The following is a 22,885-nucleotide window of genomic DNA, read 5'->3' as shown; positions in this document are numbered from 1 at the left end:
CCTCTCCTGCTCCGCTGCTCCTCTCCTGGTTCGGTGGTCTCCCCGGTCTCTTCTCAGGGCCCCCGCTGCTGTCACCTGACCTTCTGCAGCATCAGGTCGTAGAGAGCTTTGTATATCCTGAGACTGCAGGCAGCCAGGACACAGCAGTGCGGGACCTGAGAAGAGCAAGCAGGAGGAGGGGTAAGTACAGCACTTCTCACCCCGCGTCCTGCATACTAGTGAGCGCTTCCATAATGGAAGTGCTCACTAGTATTCCGTTTATAAGATGCACTGCATCTTATAAAAGGAAAAGTACAGTGCTACTGGCAAGGGGGGCATTGGCCACAGGCTGTGCCAATGCCGCCTGAAGCGAGATTCTCATCTCGACTCATGGCAAAAGCGGGCCTGGGCGTAACTGGGTCAGAGCCCTAAGTCAGGATTTGGGAGTCACTATCTCTCCTTGTGGAGAACGCCTTTGTTGACTTGAGGAGGCTTATATAGGCCCTACATGCTCCTCTGGAATTCTGGGAAGAAGGGATGCAAATGAGCTCTTAACAAGCTCTACCTCTAATGCCGGCAGATGTAAGGCAGCTATCCTATAAGTCAATGTTCGACCTTGTTTCTGGGTGATTGCCCCTCATCCTTTTTTATTTTTGTGGACTCTTAGAAATTAATGATTCCATGTGCTATCTGCAAAAAATGTGGATCAGACAGGATGCAAAATACAGTTGTTTGTATGAGGCCGTAAAGTGTTTGTGTCACATCAGGAAATGACATTTATCATGTAGAGAAAGTTGATACAAGGCACTTACTAATGTATTGTGATTGTCCATATTGCCTCCTTTGCTGGCTGGATTCATTTTTCCATCACATTATCCACTGCTCATTTCCAGGGATTACAACCACCCTGTAATCCATCAGGGGTGGCAACGCTTGCAATAGTCACAACATGCACTATTTTGGTCCGACGTTCACACTAGACTTGCACAATTCAAGTTAACGGATCCATGACAAATAAATGGACGGCACACAAATTACATCTGTATGTAGTCCGTTTTTCACAAATTGATGCTGGAAAAACACTGAATTGCCATTCCTCCGGGTTTTTTTTCTTACAAATATGTAAAACAGATGACATACTGATGCCATAGGGATGTTAAAAAGCGGACAAACGGAACAAAGTTGGATACAAAACGGATTCAACATCGATGGAAAATAGTTTTTAATTGAAAGAACACGGATGAGCTACATTCACATGACTGTATGTGTTCTGCGGTCTGCAAAACACGGATCCTCAAAAAATGCGAATGACGTTTAGCATCCGTATTGCATCCATTTTTTCGGCAGATCCATTGTAACAAAGCCTATCCTTGTCTGCAAAACGGACAAGAAAAGGATATGTTCTATCTTTTTTGCGGGGCCACGGAACAGACATACTTTTTTGCGGACCCATTGAAATGAGTGGTTCTGCATCCTATCCGCAAAAAAAAAAAAAGGAGCAGACACATAAACAAAATACATTTGTCTGCATGAGACCTTAGGCTACGTTCACATGTCTGGCATGCCTGATCTGACACAAATGCCGGCTGATGGCTAGACAAGAACCATTGCATTAAATGGTTTTTGTTCAGCCGAAACCCAGTATGTATGCCAGAAAGCAGCCCGGTCATCGCTGGAACCCATTATAGTCAATAGGGATCTGGCGGTGATCTGTAGACTCTGGCAGTGCCAGATCCAGCAAAATCCAGCATGCTGCTCTGCTGGATATAGTGCCGCAGATGGGAACATACCCTTTTATCCCTCATCTTAAAAAGTCCTTCCATCTCGGCAGTGAAAGCTTTTTCTGGATATTCAGGACGTATTGAGTGCAATCACTTGTAATTTTCACTGATCAATAAAACTGCAACAAAAATGATATGTGGGATTCCAGCCAAACGACGGTGTTGGCTGGCACTTGGAATGCCCCTTCGGACTTTGGGGTTTACTTCTTAAAGATAATAGTTCACTGCCTAAAGTGCTGCAGTTGTAATATATATATATATATATATATATATATACTGTATATAAATCTATAAATCACATACAAAAAATTCCATGAAATACATATAATATTTAGTATTATACTATTGTGTCTATTATGTCTTTTTTTATTTATAAACACTATAATTCTTAAAATTCCGTTGTCCCAGGATTGAACTGGTTAAGCGACTTTTAGCAGCCTTCTATTGCTTTAAATTCCGTTAATTACCACTCGGAGCCTTGTAACCATGCAACAGCAGCCTGGGAGTCACATGACCGATTCTTCTTTATTATTCCCTCTCTGCAGCAGCATACGAGACGAGACAACCTGCTCTACTTCAGCAGGATGGACACTTGCCGGTGAACTATGGAAAGCAACCTGCCCCTCTGCAGTCTTCTATTAGCCGGGTAAGGACATCTCCTTCAAGCCTGTCTAGATTCCATAGCCTATGCTGCATACGTATGTATAGTATGAGGGTCCCCTGCTCCCTCCATAGCGTGCTGTCATAAAACTGCAGCACCTGGATTTTTGCTTTTCAGTTTTCTAGGAATCCACCATTATAAATAATTGCTGCTGGAATGTAAAGATTGAATCAGACTGTGGAAGAAGAAGGCTGGAGGTGAAAATTGCAGCCGCAAATACGGATCTGTTCTGTAGGCTGTGACTAGCAATGCATCCATCACCTCTGCCTGCTGTCATTATCACATTTAACTATATATCTCATGACCGCAGAGCACAGGGTGCCGCAAAATCATTGCTATGAAAAGGATAAAGTTGTTGTATATGTATTATATAGTCACCCAGACTACTAAGGGTTAATTAACCATCACCTCCTTAGATCTTATGAAAATGCAGGAAATATGAAATTATACTTTTAAGTCTTTTGTTAAAACTGTCAATCTAAAAACCTCTTATAGTGATCCTTTGCATTAGCAGTGGCTATAGACATCTAATATGTAGTCACACAAAGCACGCAGCTTGCATTCTACAGAAGGCTTGAACCTTCGCTGAATTAATTGTAAAAAATATCAGTGTAAAATGTGATATATAGCTAATTATGGAGATATACTTCCATGCATATACTGTACTATGGATCATGCATTGCCATGGCATTCATAGAGCGGATTAAAGGGAGGCTATACTGATCCTTATAAACAGAATGGGGTAAATCCAGAGTGAATCTACATTGATTTATTGAATTATAAACATGCACCTAAACATCCAGGAGGAAAGACATTTATTGCTGTTCTACCTGATTGTAAAGTTCTGCAGATAATGATCACAGCTTATCAATCAAGGTTATGTTTCTTCTACTTCTTCTTAGACTCTGTTCACACTACTCTCATGAAGTCCATCTTATTATTCCCATCAAAAACACCCGAATCCCTGTGGAACCCAGAGCAAATGTGACCAGAACCTAAGGCTTATATTAGACAAGTAGATCATCCAGGCGATCGCCTGCTTGTCAGCAGAATAGACCGCTGCTATTACATGCAGTGATCCCCTCCATGGTATGGGAAGGAGTGATCACTGATGCCATCGCTCATCCCCATACTGAATCATTTGCCGGCAGCAGATCGTGATTAGACAGCACCATCTGCCGCTGGCAAACGATGATTTTTAAACCTGCTGAAAGTTTCCGATTTGCTCGTTCATCGGGTTATCGGCGGCATAATTACACTGCCAGATCATCGCTAATGAGCATTACTACGACCGCTTGTTCTCGCGATGATCTGCAAGATTATCTACCCGTCTAATATAAGATTTAGGATACCTTCACACGTGGCAGATTTTGTTGTACAACATTTCTGCAACTGAAAATCGGTTCCATTTCCTTAAAAGGTTTTTTTTTTTAGAAATCCTCAAGCTTGCTGCCAAGATGGCCCAATTCAAATGAATGAAAAGAATTTTCAGTCGCAGAAAATTTGTGCAGCAAAATCTGCCATGTGACAGCACCCTAAGGGTGCGGGCTGTCTTACAGAATTTTCACACAAATTTCCTTGTGTTTCCGCACCAAATCTGCACCAAAAACGCCATGTGTTACTCATTGTTTATGGTGTGGATTTGATGCATTTTGCTCTCCTTTACATTGAAAAGGGTGAAATCTGCACAAAAGAACCGCACAAACAATTGACATGCTGCAGATTTCAAAATCCGTACTGCAGGTCAATTTCTGCGTGGACTGAAAAAACAGAAAATGTAAATGAGATTTGACAAATATCATACACTTTGCATGTACTGTATTATGCTGCAGTTTTTCCATATGAAAATCCACACAGAAAAAAATGAGTGTAATCCACACCCTGTGCACGTAGCCTGATAAGTGTGAATTTCCTGTTTTATTGCCCAAACACAATTTTCCTACTATTTCCGTTTAAGAATTTTGCAAAGTCAGTTCATTCAAATACAAAAATAGTCTGTGTGGTGATCAGTTTTATTGTGGAAGACTTCATTTTGCTTTTCAAGATACTCAAGGATAACTAAGGCTAGTTTCACACTAGCGGCAGGAGAGTCTGGCAGGTGAACAGCCTGTCGGATCCGTCCTGCCGCTAGTTCATGTGTGCCCCCGTACTGCCGCTCCGTCCCCATTGACTATATTGGGGGTGGAGGCGGAGCTCTGGCGGCAGCACACACCGAGAGGCAGCCGGACTAAAAGTACTGCATGTCGCTCTTTTAGTCCGGCTGCCTCTCACCGTGCGCTGCCGTGCTGCCACCAGAACTCCACCCCCATTATAATCAATGGGGATGGAGCGGCAGTACGGGGGCACACGTGAACTAGCTGTTCACCCGCCGGACTCCCCTGTCGCTAGTGTGAAACTAGCCTAAGGGTGCAGGTATTGCTACAAATGAAAAGTTGTAGCAGCAACAGGGGCTGAATGTATTATTGTGATATAATTCGGCATGAAAAATGAGTAATCTATTTTCTGTTACAAAATGCTCCAGTTCATTATACCGACAGCTACTGAGATGGTCGCACATGCTCAGTTCCATCTGATTACTGCTACCACCCATATCTACTGTTAGAAGCTGTGACAGTTAGGGCTGTTTCACACGAGCGGATGCCGTGCGTGACATCCGCTGCGTGAATGACAGCCAAGACCCGATGCGGACTGCAGAAGCACGGAGCATTAATATGATTGATAATGCTCCGTGCCTCTCTGTGACCTCTTTACTACGGAATCACAGTGACAACTTTATCTCACTGTGATTTCGTAGTAAAGAGATCACAGAGAGGCACGGAGCATTATTAATCATGTTAATACTCAGTGCCTCTGCAGTCTGCATCGGGTCTTGGCTGTCATTCACGCAGCGGATGTCACACACGGTATCCGCTCGTGTGAAACAGCCCTTAGAGGGAGAGAGCTGCAGCAGAAAGGGCATGCCCTCTGAATTGGACAGCCTGAAGAGAATCTAGCAGAGTAATTGGAGCAATGGATTGGGGTTACTCTAGATCCAAGTGAGTTATATGGCTGTTTCTAGCTTTGTTAGAAAGAGACTGTCATGTACTCTGTGATGTCTGTTTCACATGAATCAGAGGATAACCCCTTTAAATAATGTATATATGGCTCCTGCTCAGTAGAGTATTAGAACAAAGTTTTATGCGCATCAACTTCGGATGTTTCATCCGAAGTCGATTCGCTCATCCCTAGATACGACCATACACATTTTAGTCCATAATGGCCATTACACTTTTTCAAGCTGCCCATACATGTTCTTGTCAAACCGGGCAATGGATGAAAGCTCTTTCTAGGAATGTTATTTCAAAGAAAGATCTTTTGTCCACGAACAATCTTTCTTTGATAAAAAAAGATCATTCATCCAAGTATTGGACGAAAATATTACACACAGAGGACTTCTTTTCTGATGATAATGATCTGTCAGTCAGCTAAAACGATCATTCGTAGTTAAATTTCACCCGATGAATGATCATTTTGGTCCATTCTATAACCAGCTCTTTAGGCTACTTTCACACTGGCGTTTTGGCTTTCCGTTTGTGAGAACCGTTCAGGGCTCTCACAAGCGGTCCAAAACGGATCAGTTTTGCCCTAACGCATTCTGAATGGAAAAGGATCCGCTCAGAATCCATCAGTTTGCCTCCGTTCCATCTCCTTACCGCTTTGGAGACGGACACCAAAACGCTGCTATTTTGGTGTCCATCTGACGAAACTGAGCCAAACTGATCCATTTTCTAGGACACAATCTGGCACAATAGAAAATGGATCCGTCCTCCGTTGACTTTCAATGGTGTTCAAGATGGATCCGTTTTGGCTATGTTAAAGATAATACAAACGGATCAGTTCTGAACGGATGCATGCGGTTGTATTATCTCAACGGATCCGTCTGTGCAGATCCATGACGGATCTGCACCAAACGCGAGTGTGAAAGTCACCCGTGTGCATATTTGGTCCCCAAGTCCCTACAGTTGGAGATTCAGCACAAGGCTCTTGTGTGGCACTGTATCCAATGTAAATCCATATACGTATATTACATCTGCCCCATTACCAACATCCAGGTTCTCACTTTCCTCCTCATAGAAACCCAGCATGTTTAGACGTGACTTGTTTTGCATGAATTCATGCTGTTTGATTAACATATGTGTTCTACGAGGGTAAATTAAAAGAATTAAATTTATTTAGACTTGTTAAGAGACATGATTAACCTATACAAATATATAAATGGCCCATACAAACAGTATGGTAAAAAGCTGTTCTATGTAAATCCCCCTCAAAAGACAAGGGGCACTGCCTCCATCTGGAGACAAAAATGCACTCTTGTGAAGAAGCAAATAACCAAAAAGCCACAAAAAATACATTCCTTACATTTATTTCAGTGCCACCCAGTGTGCCATGCAGCCCCATGCAATCTTTTCCATCTATCGGAAATGTATGAGATATTCCTTTCCAGGAATAATAGCTATTGTGATTACTGTAGCAGGTAACAGGTATCCCCAGAGAAGTGGGTCAGCCTTTGATATGCACCACATATTGTATAGGCAAGATAGGGATAGTGTAAGATGTACACTTTATTGATGTTTTTGTATTTGGTGTGGCATACCTAATACCGTAAACCAGATGATGGTAAATGTCTGGGTTGTGGCGTCAAACTGCCTAATTAGGTGCAGTGGTGTGAATAAATGAACAAGCACTCATCGTCTCAGTCGTTTTCTGGGAAACAGCAAGTATTCTCTATGGGCATTTGGTAACATCCACAAAAGTCCATGTTACCCCTCCCCCAGGATGATGTACACAGGGAGAGGAGGATGTATGGTCCTACTTTTCCCCCTGCAACCTGACAGCATCTCCCACATTACTCCCTCTCCTCCACCCTAATCGGCCTAATTGAGGGGGCACTACGTCAACCTGTTTGATGTCAGGCTGTGTAACCCCTAGAGATAGGAGGTCCTGTTTTAAAGCTGACAATCAAAACTTTAAGCCAAAATTGGAATTGTGGTGCTAGCCCACATACAGCCGGAGATAGAGCCTTTAGGCAACTGCATAGCTCCCCAAACTGGTTTCTTAAGGTTCTGTTTCTGGCTGTATCATGGCTAACACCATGATATAGATAGTAACTCACAACCCGAGCTGCTATACAGCCTGAGATAGAGCCATTAGTAGCAAGAAGGTATCTCAAACTCTATTGACTACTGAATAGAAAATTACTAGCAATTAATGCAGCTGGCTCAAACTAATTATCACCACTGGCCTCTCGGTGGTAATACCATCTAAGCCAGAGTTTTACCAGCCAGGTGGCAACCCTAGGCATAACCCTTTGTTGCTTATTATTAGAGATGAGCGAATCGACTTTGGATGAAACATCCGAAGTCGATTCGCATAAAACTTTGTTCTAATACTGTACCGAGCAGGAGCTCCATACAGTATTAGAATGTATTGGCTCCGATGAGCCGAAGTTATTGCTTTGCGAAGAACTTGGAACCAAACCCGAGTTTGAGAAATTATTTTTTTCGCAAAGCAATAACTTCGGCTCATCGGAACCAATACATTCTAATACTGTAGGGAGCTCCTGCTCCCTACAGTATTAGAATGAAGTTTGATGAAATCGACTTTGGATGTTTCATCCGAAGCTGATTCGTTCATCTCTACTTATTATGTATGGCCCCTTAAGAAGATTTAAAGGCTGCCTGTATGTTTTCCATGTGTGCATTCAGCCTGTTCTGCAAGCTATGCTTGATAGGCTGTCTGAAGCATAGCGTGATGCTAAACATTTTAGGGGAACTGCAATGTAATCTCAGGTTAAAAGCAATATATTTTACAATTATGATTCATATCATTTTACATTTTTTTTATTTTTGTGTATCCCTGGTGATTTCATTTTTAGAGGCTTCATGCTGCAGTATCTCTAAAAATATTTCTGTTCACAGCAGTCACTTTCAGTTGAAAGAGAATCACAGGACACTTCAGAGAGTTACTCCGAGGACCCCTGGAGGATAACAGAAGAACAACGAGAGTACTATACCAACCAGTTTAAAACCCTTCAAGCTGACCTGAATTCCTTCATTTCTGGTGAGTCAGATCCATAGCTTGCTGTTTGTGCTTTCCTACACAGAAATCAGATAATTCTTTACAGTATTATGGGTTATGTCCTAGGACTAGGTGTACTGTGGTTTGCTTTCCAGTACTAAAACTTCTTTGTCTGCCTAGAAGGTATTTTATACCGATTTTTGACCAGAGAAGATCAATGGTGGAGATTTATCAAGACTGGCGCCTTTTGTACCTGTCTTGATGTCTTCTGCGCTGCCAGAGAATGCGCCTAATTTATAACGAGGTTCACACCTGGTTATAAACTAGGTGCACACTCCTGCAGTCCGTGTGCCTAACCAGAAATCTAAGCCATCTCAGAACTGCTGTAGACTTCTGGCTTCATTTACGCCAGAAAACTGGCGTCAATGAAGATAAATTTGTCGCTGCAGCTGGCCGCGCCCCCTTTCCCACCATTTTAGAAAAGTGGTGAGGACGATGAAAAAGGGGAGATGTGCCAATTTTTGAAAAAGTCACACCTTTGATGATAAATGATAAATCTCCCCCTATGTCTTTACTACAATCAGTGCAATAGTAGATTATTTAAATTTAAATACCTATTTAAATCGTGACTCCAGTGGGTGCTCCCCTCACCCAAACAGGGTGATTGATCATTTCCACCAGTATGCCCTCTCCCTAAGTTCTATATATACTGCATATAAACAGGGCTGATCCCTACTGCTTTGTCCTGGAGTATTTAGACTGAATATTCGGTATAAATGACTAGCCAGTCTTGTCAGTGGCACACTGTATATCATGTTTGACCCTCAAAGTGCAGCATGTGATCCCCCATTTGTCAGCTTTTAAGAGGCAGCTGGAAACTAAGGCTGGGTTTACATGAGGTATGTGAAAACCTGTCCATGTTCCGGCTGCAAATAATGGACAATTTATGTAGCGGGCCGCACATTGACTCATTCGCTTAAATGGGCAGTCAAAATTAGACTGAAATGAGACATGCTGCAATTTTCTCTGCATAGGCCGATGGTCTTTATGGAAAATCGAATATGGGAATTTGCTCATTAACTATAATGTGCCGGTGTTCAGGCTGTGTGTTGTCCATTCTAAACCCATACAACATCGCTTGTCTTAGAGATAATCTCCTGCCAAGTTGCCAATATTAAAGGTTGCGCACCTTTAGGGGGATGTTTTGGCAAACCTCCCCCACCTCCCTCATCCTACTGGGCAAACTTGTGAAGGGAAGAATACTAACCTGCTTCACTGCTCTGGCTTCTAGCTTCCCGTCACAGCCTCCGGTGCTCCACTGGACTTCCCGGATGTAAACGTCCTGTTTGACACCACTGCAGCCAATCGTTGACCTCAGCAGTACCCTGCTCTCCTTATGTGTCACGATCAGTGTGGGGGGAAACTCCACACTGAACCCTGGAGGGAAGGGGAACAGTCTCTGGGCCTGGAAACTAGGGAAGAAACAGGTCACCTCCTAGACAACCCTAATCCGGGCCCTAATTATCTATCAATATGAATAGACCTTGAAGGTAGGAATATTCATATGCAGGATACCTAGGCCTTTATATCCCTATAAGGCCCTGGAAAAGGTTAGGACCAGAGACAACCCGTTCCTCCCCAGATGGACGAATAGAAGTCTCTGTCTCAGGCCCAGATACAAACAACAGGGAATATAACAAACACAAACAAACGCAACACTTAACTTATGTAGAGACGGACGAGCAGGAACACCAGAGACAAACTCACACCAGCTCAGCCAAACCCAAATGAAGCTATCTACCGCATAGTCAGAAGGGTGGGGTCAGACTATAAAGGGTAGAAGTGTTGACCACTGAGCAACAGCTGAGAAAAGGGAAGTGGTCATTAACCCTACCAACACTGAATCAAGAGAAATCAAGGAGGCTGTTAGATTCCTCCACGCTCAGCCAATTTCCTTGATTTCCTGACATCAGTCACCTGAGGGACCGTGACATTATGTCATGTGACCATTTGTCATGACAAAAATATATTTATAGAATTTAAAGGAGTTGTCCCTTCTTGCCATTACCATAGCGATATGGGACTAAGCGCTGGCCCCAGGTGGCCGGACTTACGGAAACAGCCTAGCAGGCCAGCGCTATGTTGTTTGTCTAAGTCCCATTGTAGTGAATAAGAGCTACGCAAACAGTATAGCAGAACAAGCTACACTGCTTCCGTAGCTATCTATCATTTTTGAGAACTTACTAAAATTCACAGTTTGCTTCAAGAACTCCATATCTTCTACTGAAAACAGGGTACATGCATGAGCACTCTTTCATAAGACATTTCTATGGCTTATACTAGTCTGGCCTTTGACATAGTTTGCTAATGTAGGGCAGAAGACGGAATCTAGACTAGTAATTGTAAGATGCCTTTGAACTCCTTTGGCCAACCTCTTTAATTATACACGGTCGAGTCACATTATTTATGACCGTGTGCAGAGTGGACAGCAGCTAGACTGGCTGGGAGTGACACAAAAAGGTCCTGGTAGGTTGTCACAGGTATCTGGAGCCATTCTGACTGCAATGCATCCCACAGCTGCTGGGTGCATGGGGGAGGATCTATAGAGCAAAGACAATGATTGAGGTCTGAGGAATTAGGGGGCCAGAATAGTACTTGGAAATATTAGCCATGCTCTTGCAATCAATGTCCGATATTGCTAGACATGTGACATGTTGCATTGTCTTATTGAAAGATCCCACCCACCCCAGCAAATACAATCAGCATGTATGGGCAGACGTGATCTGCAAGGATGGATTCATACCAAAATCGCTTGAGAGTGCCTTCCTCATGGATGAGTGGGCACAGAGAATGCCACAAAAACACTCTCCAGTCTATATCACTGCCACCACCAGCTTGTGTTCTACCAGCAATGGTTGCAGGGTCTTTGTTCTCTGATGTTTCTTACCTGACATGCCATCCGTTCAGTGAAGCAGAAAACTTGACTCACTGGAAAAGGCAAACTTTTGCCAATCAGCGGAGGTCCAATTCTGATACTGCCGCAAAAATGTAAGCCTTTTCTACCGATGCAACATTGTTAGCAGAGGTGCTACACAGTAGAGTTTGCAGAATTGTTATTTTGGACACATGTCTGGTAGCCCCATGGTCCATTTTGGCAATGAGCTGCGCCACTGTAGCTCATCCGACTGCTCTCACTCACCGTAGTAGCCAATGTTCACCTCTCACAATACACTTTCACCACAGAAGCAAACAAATAGTTCACAAATTGTGCAGTTTCAGAAATCCTGCCACCCTCGGCCCGAAAGCCAATAATCATTTCCTTTTGCAACCCTGATAAATTGCCCCTTCTACCCATGACAGCAGATATGTGTGCAGGCAGGCTGTCGCACATCTTATATACCCACCATGCCAGCTCACAACACAACTTCCTTCATGAACTACACGTTGCTGATGTTGAAAGTAAGAAATGGTCATAATAATATGACTTGACTATGTACATTTCCCTAACTAACCTGTCCTATAAAAGTAGAATCATTAGATGCTTCAGTGCACTAGGACCTTGATCACGGCGTGAAGCCTTGACCCCTTTTTAACAAGTGTCAATATGTGAATTGGACAAACTGTGGGTTTCTCTAGAGCAGGGATGCCCAACCTGTGGCCCTCCAGCTGTTGTAAAACTACAACTCCCACCATGCCCTGCTGTAGGCTGGTAGCTGTAGGCAGTCCAGGCATGCTGGGTGTTGTAGTTTAGCAACAGCTGGAGGGCCGCAGGTTGGGCATCTCTGCTCTGGAGATTGACATGTCTCAGTGGCTGCTCATTGCCTTTCTCTGTTGGTATCCTAAAGTTACCTCTTCTCTATTTCTCCAAGGACTCTTGATAGGAGTCTGGGACAAAATACCTTTTTCAGCTAGATCTGGAACTTTTACACAAGGCTGCTCAGCAGGTTCTTGATTTAGGATTCTGCTAAATAGTGTCAAATGAGGCATGTTTCTCCTGAAAATTACCTGCACTTAGAAATTGGCAAAAAAGTTTTATTTTTATTCTCGACTCCTTGTTCCAAGCCTACATTCATTGATAGAAGGCTTTTGGTATATGTTTCTGTCCATATAGGTGCTTCGTGGTGATATTTTGAATCTTGGTAAGCACTTTAAAGTGACACCCTACCTCTTCATAAATTTACAATGTACCATGGGAAATGTACTGTTAATAAGTCATCCATGAGTAAGATCAACTGTATGATGGAAACGGGTTGGTAGTACCTGACAGTGCAGTACAGGAATTTTTAATGGTGATTTTCAATAAAAGGAGATGCTTTTATCCTGGTGGGGATCATTTTGTTGCATAGTTAAAAAGTACCTGATACCCTTCATTTTAGTTCTACTGACGTGGATCTGCAGATGTCCAGTCCACTATGTGCTCATATACAATGGCTATCAGCTTCTTAGACTACTCTGAGACACTCTCCCCTGCGCTCTGATTGGTCAGTACTAATGGTGTCAGCAGATTTTAAAGAGGACCGCTGTTCCCCCCTGCAGTTTTCCCGCTCAGTATGTTACTGCTGAGCATCGGTACAGGGAGGAGGAGACTGCCCTGTTTCTCAATGAGCGTCTCCTTCTCCCTGGCTGTGAGCTGTCCAATCACAGCAGAGAGAGTCACAGCCAGGGAGAAGCTTTCTGTGCAACTGGTCTAGTTTGTGGCTAACTTTATGGCGATGCATTAGACTGGCAACTACATGCTCTACTACATTAACAATACCTAGATAATTTCTTTCTAAAGATGTCCTATCCTATTCATTTTAATTCTTTCTCTGGGTATCAAGGTACACAGCTTCTTACAGCTCTCTTGAAAGCTAGGGTAGACCCTTGCTTTAAATATTTTCAAATCTGACAAAAAATGCCAATGCCCTTAGGGCATGGATCAGCAACCTTTGGCACTCCAGCTGCTGTGTAACTACAACTCCCAGAAATCACCAGTTAGTCTTCTAACTCCCATGGAAGTGAAAGGAGGATTTGGGGAGTTGTAGTTTCAGAACAGATGGAGTGCAGGACTTTGCTGATCCCAGCTTTTAGCAAAGATAGTTCTTCTGATAGTTTGCTAATTTGACGCTTAGTCAAGAGTTGTCTTATTTAACCGTCAACAGTTTCTCTTTTATAAGACTGTTTGTATGTTTTTTTTTTATTTCCCTATTATCATATAATTTCCTAGTTTGAAAACTTGAATGTACTAGTCTAACTATTGGAATTGAAGATCTAGCAATCAGTGGGCCTCAACACCTAGAGCGGGGATCAGCAACCTCTGGCACTCCAGCTGTTGTGAAATTACAACTCCCAACATGCACACTTGCTAAGCTTTCTCAGAGCTCCCATAGAAGGGAATGAAGCATACTGGGAATTGTAGTTTTACAACAGCCGGAGTGCCGAAGGTTGCTGATTCCTGACCTAGCGGGAGGCATAGTCTTCTTTTACCTGTACAATAATGTAAGCACGGTTTTCTGAGCTATCTCACTATTAAATGGAATATAGTTTATAATGTGTGTAGTTTCTATATGTCCAGGGTGGCCACAGTATGGGTCAGACACGCCATAAGGACATCCTTGAATGCACCACGGCTGTAATTCTGTTATCTCTAGTGCTGATCTCTGACTGGCACAACAGGATATATCTGCTGATACCTGTGATTGCTTGGTTAAGGAGTAGAAAGCAGCATTCTGTCTGGAAAACTTGCATGGACACTACTGTGGTATTAAATACGCTGTGGCACTGCTGTATAATGGTAACTATTTTATGTACACTGGTAAACGATACCACGTTATGTGATTGTAGGTGGCACAGTGGTATGGGCAGTTGTGTTGGTGCTTTTGTGTTGTATTACTAATTTGCTTGAAATTCTTTACATGGCGTCACCACTTTGAAGGCATTTTTGTGGCCCTAGTTTAGGAACATTCTACAGTTTAGAAAAAGGCCATTGTCAGGATACCTGTGATTTGTGGCATTACATCATTAGAGACCTTGGCATGTGCCATTTGTAGCTGAGTAGAAGGCCAACGTATAGTTTAATATGGGCAATAAAGACCTATACATGCATTTGTATCTTTTATTGCATGGCTATTGAGTACTTACCTACAGTACACTTGCCTTCTTTACATTTCTGTGGCATGTGGTCTGGGTGTGAGCACCTTGTGTTGTGTTATGTGGTGCCAGCTCTCTCTACGTATAGTCTATATCAAGAGGATATCCCATAAATGATGGATGTGGGTCTAACCTCCAAGAGAAGATTGAATGCTCTCCTTCTATGGGAGTCACAAATGCTCTTACGACTGGAAATCGCGATATAATTAATCCTTTTGGTGTTGAGCATAAATGTCTAAGGGTGCGGGCACACAGTACAGTTGTGATGCAGTTGAAAACTGAGTGCAGTTGACTGCATGTGTTTACTGCATCAAAAAACGTGCATTCACAACGCAGTTAAATTAACAGTTCTGCAATTATCTAAATGATTTAATTAATTGTACCAACGCTGGAACTACACAGCTCCATCTGTTTTGCAGTGGGCATTGCTGATTACTGCAGCACTGTGCCCAGTGAAGCGAATGGGGCACCCCTGCAGTAACGAGCTCTACCACACAATGGATGAAGCTGTGTAGTTCCAGCACTTAAAGTTGTCCAGCCAATAATATTAATGACCTATCATCAGGATAGGTCATCAATCTCAGATCAGTAGGCGTCCGACACCCCGTCGATCAGCTGTGAGACGAGGAGGCGACACTCCATGTGATTGCCGCATCCTGATTTTGATATTGTGCCTCGTCTCTTGTGGAGGGGTGGCATAGTGTAATTACAAGCACTTGCTCCATTCACAATGAGACGAAGTGCAGTGTAATGAACAGGAAACGGTGCTCGCAAGGAGTACCGCCTCCTCTTCTAACAGCTGACCAGCAGGGGTGCTGGGTGTCGGACCGCTGACGATCAGATATTGATGGCCTATCCTGAGGATAGGTCATCAGTATTAACAGCTGGACAACTCCTTTAAGCGACTCAATAACAGCTGATCGGAAGGGCTGTAGGGTGTCATACTCTCCGATCAACGGCTCCCATTAAAGGGAATTTTTTACCGGATATGCTGCCTCATCTTCTTTTATGGGACTTGATACTCTCCGATCAGAACATTACTGCTAAGTTGTACGTGTTTTAATAAAATGCTGTTTTTTTAATTATTATTATTTGCAGGTTCTGTAGCAAGAAACTTTTTTACCATATCGAAGCTTCCTATACCAGAACTTTCACACATTTGGTACGTATGGTAGAACAAAGAGCCTTGTTCCTGCTTATGTCTGCCAGCATGGGCACATGACGTATTTTCCATGGGATGTACTGTGTTGTTTTCTTCTCATTCAAGTATGTGCAGGTACCCACAGCACCTACACATGTACATATAAATATATATAGACAGAAAATATATACAAAACATTTACCAGAACAACTGATTGAATGCATATATGAATATACTATGTGTCTGTATACAGGACACAAAGAGAGGACCTACACATTAATTCTATCTGGGACAGTAGACAAGAAGAACACAGCCACTGCTAAAGGAATAGGGCAGACAAGCAACATGTCCAAGCTCCGTCCAGTGAAGGACTTAGTTTTTACTCCATTGACTGTAGCTTGTTTTTATTTTTATTTTGTGTGGACATTTTTTAATGCTGCAATTCCTGTTTCTACTACTATATATATAGCAATAGTGTGAGTAAAATCTTGAGTTTGGCTCATGCACCATATATAATAATGTTGCTGTTGTCTTTCAGGGACCTTAGTGATGTTGACTGTGATGGTGCTTTAACGCTCGCAGAATTTTTTGCAGCTTTTCACCTTATTGTTGCTAGGAAAAATGGATATGATTTACCAGATACACTTCCCAAAACCTTGCTGTCTGAAATACTTAAACCAAGTAAGTGACATTTTTCCCTGAAGGTTCCTCTGGAGCTTACCATGAATTTGGTCTAGTATTTTGTACAGTTCAATATTAAACATGTAGATTTCCATGTTAGGGGACATAAAAAAAAGGACAAATTATGTTTTTCTTATATGTATTCGGTACATTTAATAGTTCCCATTTATGTCAGTCAGGGGGTCTCACATATTTTAAAATTCTTTTAAATGTTTTACACCACAGAGTAATAATAATTCTCAGTGCCTCCACAAAGTATTGATGTCTAACTTTGTGCTCTGTATAAACTTTTCATGCCCACTGCAAAGTAATAACGGACTGTGTGCCCCCTAGAAAGTAACAGTGATCTTTAGAAACTAATATTGTCAGTTTTTCATGACTCTAGACAGTAATAATACCCATGTATGCCCCTTTGACGGTAATAATGTCCCTGAGTGCCCCCTAAAAAGTAATAATATTCATAAGTGGAGTGTCAGACTGAGGCGCCTATGGCCCACCAGTAAAATCCAATGTGGGGGCCAACTGTATAACTACATTCATATATTACCTGCTCACACAGCGACATATACAAGATGATTGATTATGGAGACTCTTCTAACGACTTTAAAAGGGCAGGTCCCTGGTGAAATATGAAACTGGCTGGTCTGCTGCTGTACCTTAAAGTCATCTCAGCCACTTGATGCATCTATAATATTAAACTGGGTAGTTTTCTAAATAATCTACCTTTTGTTTATATGAACATAGGTTGGTTGAGATGCTGGCTATCTGTATATAGTCTACTGTGCCATTAGATACTTGTAAAAGGGGGTGGGGGACCAGGGGCCGACTGGGGGATTCCCCTGTTTCCATGTGGCCCAGTCCAGGCCTGCATAAGTGCATTGTTTAATTTATGTGACACTTGTGCAGGGGATGGGGGACCAGGGGCCTACCGGGGATTCCCTTGTTCTCCTGTGTCCCAGTCCAAGATTGCATAAGTGCATCCTTAAATTCAAGTGACACTTATGCAGGGGGTGGGGGACATGAGGCCCACTGAGGGATTCCTCAGTACTCCTGTGGCCCAGTCTGAGCTTGCGTAAGTGCAAAAAAGCAATAATGCCCCTTAGTGCCTCTCTGGATGGCCTGACAAGCACAGCATCCAAGTCCCTACACGATTAGCACCCCCCACGTGTTGTGAAGTGGTGATGTCATCACGCCGCTGCTCGCACAGGGACACCTACATCATCTGCTTGGTCCCCACATTCTGTATAGAACTTTGCTACAAATGTGAAAAAAGACTAAACAAAATAAAAGATGAGGGCCTCGTGCACATGGCTGGGTTCGTATTTCAGCCCACAAAAAAACGGATTCACAAAATAAGGACACCCTCCGGGTACATTCCATATTTTTCTTAGTCCCATCATTTGAAAATGCAGACAAGAATACGAGCTGCGCTGAGATTTGCAGATTGGGCACACAGATCCAAAAGAAAAACAAAAGGGTGAGCGCGGCCTATAGAAATGAATGGGTTAGTGTGAAAAGAAAACAGAAATTGAATAGGAATATCTAAAATTAACTTTTTACCTAGAACATCTCCTTAGTGAAGTCATATATTTAAAAGGTCCATGGTTTATATCATATGTTCTGCAACATTTGAATTCTATCCTCATGCAGCCCTGTGTTTCCTCTGTCGATTATTCCTGTGAGGCAGCTGCTAGGCCAAAACGCATACAATGTATTAGTATTCAATAGCCTTTCTTTTGGGTGTTATTAACACAGCATAATGGTAAAATGGGAAATGTGTTATAGAAATAAAAAAAAGGCTGACACCATCTATTTGTATATACTAAATTATGCATAGCACCCCAGATGCCAATCTGCTGGGTCGCTGTTCTCCAGAGCTGGCATTGCCAGCTTCGTGTCTAGAATGAGAGTTATAACGTCTAACTGATTGGCAGCAGCAGACTTGTAATATCTTTTTGGATAGTCTATTATCATCTGCATAAAAGAAAATCGAGCAGAAGAAGATTTACCTGTTGAAAATAAATGCATTTACATGAGTTCTGCAAACCATACACTCTGTATTAAGGGTCCTGTTAAAAAGGTAATACAAAGGTTATTTGCGCCGCAGTCTGCGACTTTTCCCAGCTCACGCCATGTCTAAATAAAGGGACAGGCCCGTCTCATTTATCATTTTCTACTCTTGTTATAGGCATAGAAAATGGTCTAAATGTAAGCCAGTAAGGAAGCTGGCGGTGGATGCACCGAAGTTATGCAGAGGCCTACATAACGTTGGCAGATCCACTGCCAGCGCAAGGGGTTATTAAGGCGTCTAAATTGCCGGTCTTAGTACATAACCCCTAAAGTTCTTATATGTGGCCATATGTACCCTAAATAGATATTACCATACAGTACTTAGATAATCCAATATACACAGACCTTAAAGGGGCTGTGCAACTTTAAAACATTTTTTAACAGACCTCAGAGTGGCCAGACCCATGGTGGTTATCATACTGACCTGGTCCCCGTCCTGACCTGGTCCTGACCTGGTTTGGGTTCCGACTCCATGGTCGCCTCCACAGATCCCTGGTCCCTTGGAGTCAACATTGTGTTGATGGAGTTCACTTGACCGCTGCAGCCAATCACTGGCCACAACAGGGACCTGTCACCCATGCGGTAAGTCACTGAGTCAATTGCCGCATGGGTGATAAGTCACCGCTGAAACGGTCACATGTCCTCTGTTAACAGGATGTTAATTCCAAGAGACCCGGGACCTGCAGAGGTGACCATGGAGTGATGGAGCCATAACACAACGATGTGGACCTGGTAAGTATGATAACCACCATGGGTCTGGCCACTTTAATCCCTAAATGAATATTGTCAAAATAATAACATAAAGAGACATAATAACATGAAATAAATTGTGTAAAACATACTGCCTTACATAGGTGTAACTATAGCTGTAGCACTTGCTGTGGGGCCAAGAAGTTGAGGGAGCCCAATCAGGTTGCAAGAATGTTCTACCTTTTTGTGGGGAATAACAATATGTCAGATTTTTGCTATAATGGGTGTTTTCTGATATATGGTGCTACTATACACACCTTTAAAGTTTTTTTTATTTTTATCTTGCCCACTGTGGATGTGTAATATGACGTATTTATAGATGATAATGATCATTTACTTACCGGGACTGCCATGATCGGGCAGTCAGTGCCCAAGGATGCCTGACTGTGTCTGATAAACCCACTTGCATTGCGGGTGGTATCCGGGCTAGGTTCACGTGACGAATGTATGGCAGGCGATCTGAGAAGTACTGTCCACTTATTTACATTGCGAAGTCCTGCTAAGGCATTGATCATCATCTATACATAAATCTTATTACATTTTCAAGGGGAAAAATTTGACAACCCCCCGATAACTACTTTAATTTTCTAACACTAGGTGATGGGGGCCCTATGTTATTTTGTTATTTTGCCCTACGAATTATAGTTATGCCCCTACAAAGGAAATATCATAAAATGTGATCATTTCAAAGATTTTATACAGTCATGTATTAGGATGGGAAATATCACAAATATATGTATGATTCGTTACACAGCACCTATAAGGCCTGCCACAGATGGTGTATATGAAGCATATCGCGAAACAAACACCGTTTGCTCAGCCAGGAAGGAGGTAAGAGACGTCCAGTCACACAGGAGGTCCTCACACTGTGGGGTTTTGGTGCAGTGTTTGCATTGATTGTTTTAACCAAAACCTGGAGTGGAATCTAAATAGAAAAATCCAGAAAGGAATCATCCTCCTCTTTTCTTTTTTTAATTTTTTGTTTAATTCTGTTTTTGGTTGAAAAAAGACTGCACTGTAAGAACTAAACCTACCAGTCAAACAGAAATTCCAACTTTGCATTAGTTTTAAGTTGCCAGATAAATCACCAACCCCGTCAGAAAGTGTCACCGTTACCAGGAAAATCAAGTGGCAATGATGTACCGTAAATCCCAATTCAGTTCCTGGAGCACATGCCAGACATGTCCGTAGGTTTACATGATTTATCCCAAGAGTGTCCTTTTAGTATACTTTTATTGAATAGCGCAGTTGACAGTGCTGTTCACTACAGGGATATTCTGCAAACAACACTTACTGTACTGTGCAGGATGACACTTTATTATGGTGGAGAACTCCCTGTAATCTGGTACATATTTAGTGTATGTGCTGTACTTGGGTGGGTTTGTTTGTCATTTAGTTACATTGTCACAAATTCCTATGAAGTTAGAATCTGTTACCATTGTTAGGGCACTTTCACACTTGCGTTGCTGGATTCCGGCAATCTGTATGCAAACGGATACCATTTGTAGACGGATCCGGATGCGAATCCATCTCACAAATGCATTGCAATACCGGATCCGTCTCTCCGGTTGTCATCCGGAAAAAACGATCCGGCATTTATCTTTTTTTCATATTTTTAAAGGTCTCCGCGTTTTTCCGGAACACTTGGGGCTGGATCCGGCATTAATGCATTTCAATGTAAAATAATGCCGGCATTTGCGGCAGAGGATTCCGGCAATCCACACGCAAACGGATGCATGAAATACCGGATCTGTCTCTCCGGTGTCATCTGGAAAAACGGATCTTGTATTTAATTTTTCCACAGATTTAAAGGTCTGCACGTGCGCGCACCGTAAGGCTACTTTCACACTTGCGCTTGATCGGATCCGTTCTGAACGGATCCGATCATATTAATGCAGACGGAGGCTCCGTTCAGTACGGATCCGTCTGCATTAATAACTTAGAAAAATTTCTAAGTGCGCAAGATGCCTGAGCGGATCCGTTCAGACTTTCAATGTAAAGTCAATGGGGGACGGATCCGCTTGAAGATTGAGCCATATGGTGTCATCTTCAAGCGGATCCGTTCCCATTGACTTACATTGTAAGTCTGAACGGATCCGCTCGCCTCCGCACGGCCAGGCGGACAGCTGAACGCTGCAAGCAGCGTTCAGCTGTCCGCCTGGCCGTGCGAAGGCGGGCGGAGCGGAGGCTGAACGCCGCCAGACTGATGCAGTCTGAGCGGATCCGCTCCATTCAGACTGCATCAGGGCTGGACGGAGGCATTCGGGTCCGCTCGTGAGCTCCTTCAAACGGAGCTCACGAGCGGACCAACGAACGCAAGTGTGAAAGTAGCCTAAGAACGGATCCGGCTTTCCAGCAAGTTTTCAGGATTTTTTAGCCGGAGAGAAGACTGCAGCATGTTGCGGTATTTTCTCCGGCCTAAATGTGTAAGAGTGACTGAACTGATGCATCCTGAACAGATTGCTCTCCATTCCGAATGCATTAGGATAAAACTGATCAGTTCTTCTCCGGTATTGAGCCCTTAGGACGGAACTCAATACCGGAAAAGAAAAACGCTAGTGAGAAAGTAGCCTTACTTATGTACCAACATTATGCCCCTGGTGACTCAGGTCACTGGATATTTGGAGCACGGACCTTATGTAGTAGTCGTGTGGATGTGTTTATGTGACTGCTGTATTTTCTATTAGCATCATATGTATGTATTAAATCTTAGCACTATTTTGCTCAGGTTTTTTTTTATTTTTTTTGAAAACTTTGGAAGATCCTCTTGTGGCCTTGTTTGTATAGATTTTTTTTATTACATCCCAATTTGGTTTATTCCATTTTAATACCAACCCTTCCTCCTGCGTCTGATTTTCTCTTCCATCCAGCTTGAGACTGTCTGTGAAGATCCTGCTAACTCAGAGCCCCTGATCCTCTTTGATGTGGAAATCCGTAACGGCAAGCCAGTCAGTAATAATTGATGTTTTTATGTTTTTGCACTCCCACTGTATACACCAGTGCTCATTACAAGAATGCTTGGCACATTTCAAAGATATCATGAGCACAACCCCAGTGGTGTATACAACCTCTCCTTGATAGATGTGCTTCCATGTCTTGCATTGCTTGCAAAATACTGTGCCTGTCTATGGAAAGACTGGAACAAGCCAAAACATACTCCTTCCAATTTAATTCCACTGAGATGGAATTTATTCTGACTTAGTGACTGTAGTTTAGAAGTTAGATGGAAGCTTTAGATTATTCTTTTCTATTGGGTACATGGCGGTTGCACACGAATCAACTGTGCCTCTGCATTCACGGATCATTGAGTTAAACCCTTTGGTTCTGACAAAACAGTTTTTGTAATACTACTGGTTTGGTATTTCAAATGTAAAAGCAAAAGGGCACTGTGTTCTGTATAAATGAGAAGCGTCTGACACTATTTCTCTATTATTTCTCTATTAGGAATGCATTTTATGTGATAAATACACATATATAGCAGGAAAAAAAACACAAGTCATGTTCAAACCCAGCCATTATATTCATGTAGGTTAAAGAGCTTGATAACTCAGTTGACCATACACCAGAAAGTATTAGTCCTGTTGGCCTTAGTACAGGGCTGGCCAACCTGCGGCTCTCCAGCTGTTGTAAAACTAC

At 42.7% G+C, this 22,885-nt stretch overlaps 1 protein-coding gene across 3 annotated transcripts in view; it reads left to right on the top strand.

Moving 5' to 3' along the window:
- REPS2 (RALBP1 associated Eps domain containing 2) overlaps nt 1-22,885 on the top strand; it is a 118,230-nt gene that overhangs the window by 47,688 nt on the left and 47,657 nt on the right. For 2 of the 3 annotated variants that reach the window (XM_044287997.1, XM_044287999.1), the window contains exons 5-10: nt 2,306-2,406; nt 8,379-8,520; nt 15,706-15,769; nt 16,287-16,429; nt 20,004-20,080; nt 22,120-22,197. In XM_044287997.1, the coding sequence (XP_044143932.1) occupies nt 2,306-2,406; nt 8,379-8,520; nt 15,706-15,769; nt 16,287-16,429; nt 20,004-20,080; nt 22,120-22,197 (605 nt within the window). The remainder of the gene's footprint in view (nt 1-2,305; nt 2,407-8,378; nt 8,521-15,705; nt 15,770-16,286; nt 16,430-20,003; nt 20,081-22,119; nt 22,198-22,885) is intronic. The other variant, XM_044287998.1, reaches the window with a different exon arrangement.

The sequence above is a fragment of the Bufo gargarizans genome, chromosome 3, assembly GCF_014858855.1.
Source record: "Bufo gargarizans isolate SCDJY-AF-19 chromosome 3, ASM1485885v1, whole genome shotgun sequence".
Taxonomy (NCBI): Eukaryota; Metazoa; Chordata; class Amphibia; order Anura; family Bufonidae; genus Bufo; species Bufo gargarizans.
This window is presented reverse-complemented; position numbering and strand designations above follow the sequence as displayed.